Source organism: Engystomops pustulosus, chromosome 5 (assembly GCF_040894005.1).
Source record: "Engystomops pustulosus chromosome 5, aEngPut4.maternal, whole genome shotgun sequence".
Taxonomy (NCBI): Eukaryota; Metazoa; Chordata; class Amphibia; order Anura; family Leptodactylidae; genus Engystomops; species Engystomops pustulosus.
The window spans coordinates 205,037,801-205,046,325 of record NC_092415.1 but is presented as its reverse complement, the minus strand read 5'-3'; the positions used below and the strand labels follow the sequence as shown (position 1 = coordinate 205,046,325).

At 47.7% G+C, this 8,525-nt stretch overlaps 1 protein-coding gene across 3 annotated transcripts; it reads left to right on the top strand.

The window, feature by feature from the left end:
- The first annotated feature begins 715 nt into the window (after positions 1-715).
- On the top strand, positions 716-5,228 carry NRM (nurim). 3 transcript variants are annotated; one of them, XM_072154408.1, is made up of 2 exons: positions 716-857; positions 3,461-5,227. In XM_072154408.1, exon 2 carries the CDS (start codon positions 3,553-3,555, stop codon positions 4,411-4,413), a length of 861 nt encoding a protein of 286 aa, XP_072010509.1. In that variant the 5' UTR covers positions 716-857; positions 3,461-3,552; the 3' UTR covers positions 4,414-5,227. The 3 variants fall into 3 exon arrangements, with proteins under 3 accessions (XP_072010509.1, XP_072010508.1, XP_072010511.1); XM_072154407.1 differs by having other exon boundaries at positions 718-857; positions 3,458-5,224; XM_072154410.1 differs by lacking the exon at positions 716-857 and adding an exon at positions 2,397-2,707 and having other exon boundaries at positions 3,458-5,228.
- Positions 5,229-8,525: the final 3,297 nt, after the last annotated feature.

The window sequence follows — 8,525 nt, the reverse complement described above, 5'->3', positions numbered from 1 at the left end:
ATCCTATCCTGTGTGATACTGTCTGCTGAGCTGTGTATCTAATCCTATCCTGTGTGATACTGACTGCTGAGCTGTGTATGTAATCCTATCCTGTGTGGTACTGTCTGCTGAGCTGTGTATCTAATCCTATCCTGTGTGATACTGCTGAGCTGTGTATCTAATCTATCCTGTGTAATACTGTCTGCTGAGCTGTGTATCTAATCCCATCCTGTGTGATACTACTAAGCTGTGTATCTAATCCTATCCTGTGTGATACTGTCTGCTGAGCTGTGTATCTAATCCTATTATGTGTGATACTGTCTGCTGAGCTGTGTATCTAATCCTGTCATGTGTGATACTGACTGCTGAGCTGTGTATCTAATCCTGTCATGTGTGATACTGTCTGCTGAGCAGTGTATCTAATCCTGTCATGTGTGATACTGTCTGCTGAGCAGTGTATCTAATCCTGTCATGTGTGATACTGTCTGCTGAGCTGTGTATCTAATCCTATCCTGTGTGATACTGACTCCTGAGTAGTGTATCTAATCCTATCCTGTGTGATACTGACTCCTGAGTAGTGTATCTAATCCTATCCTGTGTGATACTGACTCCTGAGTAGTCTATCTAATCCTATCCTGTGTGATACTGACTCCTGAGTAGTGTATCTAATCCTATCCTGTTTGATACCATGTGCTCTTCCCTCCATAGGTTGCGGTGCTCCTGGTGTAGCTCCCCCTACAGGCGGCTGACGGGTTTTTGTCCCTCTGCGGCCTCTGTAGCTGCTCTCAAAGCAAAGGCCAAAGTGCATTGTGGGAGGAAGGAGCTCGGGGTTTGCAGATAATTTGGGCGGGAGAAGCGACTGGTCCATCTTCACCCTGGTAAGGACTAGGAGGGGAAATAATGGAGGGATGGCAGACTGTATCACAAACCACTGGATTAGATACACAGCTCAGCAGACAGTATCACACAGGATAGATTAGATACACAGCTCAGCAGACAGTATCACACAGGAGAGGATTAGATACACAGCTCAGCAGACTGCATTATACAGGATAGGATTAGATACACAGCTCAGCAGACAGTATCACACAGGACAGGATTAGATACACAGCTCAGCAGACAGTATCACACAGGAGAGGATTAGATACACAGCTCAGCAGACTGCATTATACAGGATAGGATTAGATACACAGCTCAGCAGACAGTATCACACAGGACAGGATTAGATACACAGCTCAGCAGACAGTATCACACAGGATAGGATTAGATACACAGCTCAGCAGACTGCATTACACAGGATAGGATTAGATACACAGCTCAGCAGACAGTATTACACAGGGGAGGATTAGATACAAGGCTCAGCAGGAAGTATCACACAGGATAGGATTAGATACACAGCTCAGCAGACTATCACACAGGATAGGATTAGATACACAGCTCAGCAGACAGTATTACACAGGAGAGGATTAGATACACAGCTCAGCAGACAGTATCACACGGAGAGGATTAGATACACAGCTCAGCAGACTGTATCACACAGGAGAGGATTAGATACACAGCTCAGCAGACTGTATCACACAGGAGAGGATTAGATACACAGCTCAGCAGACAGTATCACACAGGAGAGGATTAGATACACAGCTCAGCAGACAGTATCACACAGGATAGGATTAGATACACAGCTCAGCAGACAGTATCACACAGGATAGGATTAGATACACAACTCAGCAGTCAGTATCACACATGACAGGATTAGATACACAGCTCAGCAGACAGTATCACACAGGAGAGGATTAGATACACAGCTCAGCAGACTGTATCACACAGGATAGGATTAGATACACAGCTCAGCAGACAGTATTACACAGGAGAGGATTAGATACACAGCTCAGCAGACAGTATCACACGGAGAGGATTAGATACACAGCTCAGCAGACTGTATCACACAGGAGAGGATTAGATACACAGCTCAGCAGACTGTATCACACAGGAGAGGATTAGATACACAGCTCAGCAGACAGTATCACACAGGAGAGGATTAGATACACAGCTCAGCAGACAGTATCACACAGGATAGGATTAGATACACAACTCAGCAGTCAGTATCACACATGACAGGATTAGATACACAGCTCAGCAGACAGTATCACACAGGAGAGGATTAGATACACAGCTCAGCAGACTGTATCACACAGGAGAGGATTAGATACACAGCTCAGCAGACTGTATCACACAGGAGAGGATTAGATACACAGCTCAGCAGACTGTATCACACAGGAGAGGATTAGATACACTGCTCAGCAGACTGTATCATGCAGGGTAGGATTAGATACACAGCTCAGCAGGCAGTATCACACAGGAGAGGATTAGATACACAGCTCAGCAGACCGTATCACACAGGATGGTATTAGATACACAGCTCAGCAGTCAGTATCACACAAGATAAGTTTAGATTCATGGCTCGACTGCAGGCAGTATCACACAGCATGGGACTAGATACACGGCTCAGCTGCAGGCAGTATCTTACGTGATAAGATTAGATACATGGCCCAGCCGTAGGCAGTATCGCACAGCATAGGCTTAGATACACAGTTCTGCTGTCAGTCACAGTCTTGCACATGCTCAGATCGGCTGCTCTGGATGTGATTGGTGGATGAAACCTGATGATACTGATACAATGTATCGTTCTGTCACAGGTTCAGCCATTCCTTAAAGAGGAATCCTTCTGGTAAGGCTGCATGTACACTGCTGTAGCATAGCACGGGGTGCACAAGGCAGGGTGCGGGGAGCGGAGGAGGTGAGTGCAGCTCACCCCCGCCCCTCTCTATGGGGATACAAGCGGCACGGCACCGTAATACGGGAAAAGATAGGGCATGTCCTATCTTTTCCCTGCCTACGGAGCGGTACGGTACCGTGAGCCCATAGAAGTGTATAGGGGACGTCTATCGGCCGTATATACATCCCCCATACATGTGATTGTAGCCTTATACGTATAATTTGTAGGGCAGTCCCTTTATTGGGGGATTTATCTGCAGTTTTGACCATGTTGACTGCAGCTCCTCCAGGTCTACAAAGCATAACCTCACACTGCTGTGCTCTGTACTCTCTGTATTGTCCCTGGAGAGATGTGTAATCAAACATTTGTAGGAGCAGGACTGTAAAATTTGGGTTTATATTCCAGAATTAGTATTTTTCCAAGTGCACTGGGGGTGTGTCCTGCCCCTCTTGACTCCATGTTCTCCAAGTACAGTGGGTGGGGGTCCTCACACTGCTGTGCACTGCTTCACATCACCTCCCCTCTGCCCTGTGCAGTGGCTGTAGCTTCTGCTAGGATAATACACGGCTGGTTAGCAGCTCATTGCTGAGAGCACAGCAGTGTGAGAACATACAGATGTACCAGGTGAAAGAAGGGGAGGAAGACGTCTTTTTGTGTCATGTGACTATAAGTAATTGATCTTCTCTCTTATTGTTCCCCCAGTAGGAGGCGTTGCAGGTTCTCCTCCCCCGGGGGGTACGGTGCAGTGTGGACAGACCCCTGATGAAGCCTGGTCCGAGTCTTTGGAGAATCTAAACATGTCAGCAGGATTTCCCGTCGGTAGCGCGGCCTCTCCGGCGCCCTCTAGAGTGACCTGCCTGGTGCTGGGGGTGGTCTCCTTCCTCTGCTTTGTGGCGGGGTTCAGCACTGGGGTGGAGTTTGTGCGTTTCTTATCATTTGGGGCCATATTTAAGAACATCAGCGGAGTCCTGGAGGATGAGGCCCCCGCTCTGTGGAGGGAGGCGGTTAGGGACCCCCTGTTCCTGCGTTCCCTGGGGATTAACGTGGCGCTCCTGCTCCTCTTCGTGCTGCAGCACAGCCTCATGGCGTGGCCGGCGGTGAAGGGCTCGGTGGTGAAGGTTTTCGGGGTGCTGCAGAGATCTGTGTACATCCTGTGCACCGCCGCCGCCCTGCAGGTGATGATGCGGTACTGGCAGTCCTTCACTCGCGGTCCCTATCTCTGGAACGTGTCCACCGCCCCCTGGAGCGCCTGGCTCCCCCTGCTGTGCGCGCTCCTCCACGCCGTGGCATGGCTGCTCATCTTCAGCGTCCTGCTCATTTTTGACTATGCGGAGCTGATGGGGGTGAAGCAGGTGTATTACCACTGCCTGGGGATGGGGGACCCCCTGTCTCACAAGTCCCCCCGCGCCGCCCGCCTCTACGCCCACCTGCGGCACCCCATCTACCTGGAGCTGCTGCTCATCCTCTGGGCCGTCCCCTCCTTCCCCCCGGACCGCCTGCTCCTGGCCTCCGCCCTGACCCTGTACCTGACCCTGGTGCACCGCCTGGACGTGCAGGACTACAGCTACCTGCGCTCACAGCTGGACAAGAAGTTCTCGCTGTTCTCCCGGGAGGAAGCGGCGAGCTCCGAGCACGGTGGATTATGGAAGAAGGACTGAGGGGACTGCTGGCGGATTGTGGAGTCACGTATCTTATAATATGGCGGCCTTTGCTACATTGTAACCAGGAATGATGGGGCTCCATGATGACCCCCATGATGTCCAGGATTGGGGGGGGGGGGGGTCACTGCAAACGTCGGAAAGTCCCTCCCAACATGGAGTTTCTGCTGGTTACGTTACGGAGCGCTTCAGTTTTGCTTTTATTGAAGATGTTTTTAAGGCAAAGAAATAAGTGTAACTGAAAGGGAACCCGTCAGCAGCTACCATACAGACTGCAGCCTGTGTTATGTATTGTCCCAGGAGAGATGTGTAATCAGACCTCACACAGCTGTGCTCTGTGCTCTCTGCAGCCAGTGTTATGTATTGTCCCTGGAGAGATCTGTAATAAGACCTCACACTGCTGTGCTCTGTGCTCTCTGCAGCCAGTGTTATGTATGGTCCCTGGAGAGATGTGTAATCAGACCTCACACTGCTCTGCTCTGTGCTCTGTGCAGCCAGTGTTATGTATTCTCCCAGGAGAGATGTGTAATCAGACCTCACACTGCTGTGCTCTGTGCTCTCTGCAGCCAGTGTTATGCATTGTCCCTGGAGAGATGTGTAATCAGACCTCACACTGCTGTGCTCTGTGCTCTCTGCAGCCAGTGTTATGTATTCTCCCAGGAGAGATGTGTAATCAGACCTCACACAGCTGTGCTCTGTGCTCTCTGCAGCCAGTGTTATGTATTGTCCCTGGAGAGATGTGTAATCAGACCTCACACTGCTGTGCTCTGTGCTCTCTGCAGCCAGTGTTATGTATTGTCCTGGAGAGATGTGTAATCAGACCTCACACTGCTGTGCTCTGTGCTCTCTGCAGCCAGTGTTATGTATTGTCCTGGAGAGATGTGTAATCAGACCTCACACTGCTGTGCTCTGTGCTCTCTGCAGCCAGTGTTATGTATTCTCCCAGGAGAGATGTGTAATGAGACCTCACACTGCTGTGATCTGTACTCTCTGCAGCCAGTGTTATGTATTGTCCCTGGAGAGATGTGTAATCAGACCTCACATTGCTGTGCTCTGTGCTCTCTGCAGCCAGTGTTATGTATTGTCCCTGGAGAGATGTGTAATCAGACCTCACACTGCTGTGCTCTCTGCAGCCAGTGTTATGTATTCTCCCAGGAGAGATGTGTAATGAGACCTCACACTGCTGTGATCTGTACTCTCTGCAGCCAGTGCTATGTATTGTCCCTGGAGAGATGTGTAATCAGACCTCACATTGCTGTGCTCTCTGCAGCCATTGTCCCTGCAGGGATGGGTAATTTACCTTTGTGTATCTTGTTAGTAGCAGCAGGATTGTGGAATATGGATACGCAATAGAGTGCAGGGGCTGTGGAACAGATAAAGAACAGAACACAGCAGTGTGAGGACACCCCCCACTGCACTGGGAGAAGCTACAATCCTGGAATATAAACCCATATATCACAGTCCTGCTGCTACTAACAACATACACAAAGGTCTGATCACACAACTCTCCAGGGACAATACATAACACTGGCTGCAGAGAGCACAGAGCACAGCAGTGGGAGGTCTGATTGCACATCTCTCCTGGGAGAATACATAACACTGACTGCAGAGAGCACAGCAGTGTGAGGTCTGATTACACATCTCTCCAGGGACAATGCCTCACACTGGCTGCAGTCTGTATGGTCACACCTGCTGACAGGTTCCCTTTAAGAAAAAAAAAGACGTGGGGGTTTGTGTGTAACTTGGGATAATAGAAATGTATAATAACGATGCGCGGTGCATTCTGGGAGGACAGTTATGGCGCAGGGTCCTCGCCCTCCATTGGCTTCAGAATGTGGAGATTGATCTTGGACAGAGACAGATTTTATATTTTTATTATTTTTATATTTCTCTTGTGCTGGGGGTGTGAATCTTAGTATTTTTATAATATACCGGATATTTTTCTAGCCATTGTCATACATTGTAGCGGTGCCTGCTCCGCCCCTTTTAATAAATTCTTTCTAAAAAAAGAACAAGTCTTGTAATTCTCTATGAATCCTAGAGGATGCTGGGTAGTGACTTGCCTACAGGATGCGGAGGAGTTCGGGGGGGGGGGGGCTGTAAATATTCTACGTCGAGTCAGTAATAGAAGTAACTAAAAGTCGCTGTAATTTATCTTCATCTTCCTTCAGAGGAAATTTCTTCTTTCTCAGCTTTCCTGGCTTCTTTCCTTCTCCTTATTAGTTTGGTAAGTTTGTTCCAGAAAACTCGCACCGTGCATGTGGTGGATTTACTGGAGCAATCCTGGAATCGCTGGTGGGACCATGCTGCTTAAGGACAGAAACTGCAGTAGGAGATAATAGTAAGTTTTCTATCCAACTCCAAGTGCTTTATTGACATCAGTAGAGCTCAGTACTTCTATATAATGTCCTATAATATGATCCTGCTGATGCTTATTAATAAAGTGAGGCACAGACAGAGACTGCTGTAGCTAAAAGTAAGTTTCTATCTCGCCCCAAGTGCTTTATTCACATCAATGCAGGTCAATACTTCTATATAATGTCCTCTCTGGTTCTGTTGATACTTCTGAATGAGAGAGGTGAGATCCCTGCCCAGACATAGGCTGCTGTAGCTAATGGCAAGTTTCTATCTCGCCCAAGGTGCTTTATTCTACTCTACTTATTGTGTGCAGTGTAAGGGAGATCATTACTTGTATCTCACGATGTGACTACACAAATAATAAATCTAATGCACATTGTAGCTGGATCTACACAATTGCCATGAAGGTGAATTGCTCGAGACTTAAATTTTGTGTATCTTCTAAGCAGAAGGCCCCAGAAAAGTGCAGTGTATGATGTGTGCCAAATTATCTAAGCTTTCCTTACATGGATCCTATAAACTAAATTACATCTGACATCATGAAATCCAAGGTTCATCCTACAAAAAACAAGTCCTCACACGAGAAGGAGAAAGTCAATGTAAAGGATACAATGTAAAAATAGAACTCCTCCAGCAAAAAACAAACCCATGTCAATTTAATAGTAAAAAAACAAAGTTACAGCTTTGGGATCTAAGCATAATTATAACAAAATTAATAAAAAGTCTATAATTGGTCAGTAAGTGGTAAAAAAAAAATCTCCCATCAAAATTCATTAAACATAATCTTATATTTGTTATCCATGGGCAAATTCCTTCTAAAAATCAAGTTAAATTATGCTAATGAGTCAGAAGTGCTCCTGGGGGCGTTACCAGAATCCCTCCATGCTGTAGCTTTACAGGCTGTTACCATGTCTCCCCCTCAGCGCTTCCCACTGCTTGATGCAATTTCACACAGTGGGAGGGAAAAGTGTTTCTACACAGTGTAACAGTCTGGGAAGCTGCAGCACAAAGGGGCTCTGGTAACGCCACCAAAAACCCTTCTGACTCGCTAGCATAATTCTGAAAGTTGATTTTAGACAGGAGGAGGTCATGGATAACAAATATAAGAAGATACCACAGTCCCGGTGCCTGGATCTATGTGTAATGTCCCTGGACCGATGACGATCACCTCCTATTCCTGCACTTGTCGCCACCAAATAACCCTCAACACCTCCTGAAATAAGTCCTGTGGTGCTGTAGATTGTGAATATTTTTCTAATCTGTTACAGCCTGCCACAGGCAGACTGTGATAGATGCAACTGAATTACAGGTTTTGGAGCCCGGCTCTGATTGCAACAAATTGGTGCCCCATGATGACATCACACCCGTGCCCTGCAGTTGGTATGACATTGTCACCGTGATCAGTTTCCCCCCATGAATCACAGCAGGTGTCTGCTGTATAATACAGCAGACCCTCACCCAGTATGGAGAGAGCTGAGCCTGGGACACCCTTCCTTTCAAGTTGTGTTAAGGATGAGGGTTATCATTTTCACATTCTGCAGATGGTGCAGTCAGGAAGGGGTTAAAATACAAGGGTTTTAATATGTGCATAACATCCACCAGCAGCCGACCAAGCGATCCGGAAGATTTTGTCTGGCGTCAATCTCCAGTAATTGGTTTCCACTCTCTACAGTCAGACACAGGAGCACTCCCCCCCCGATGTCCTGCGCTCCCCGTTTTGTGTACGCAGCTCTTGTGTCGTTCCATGTCCTGTG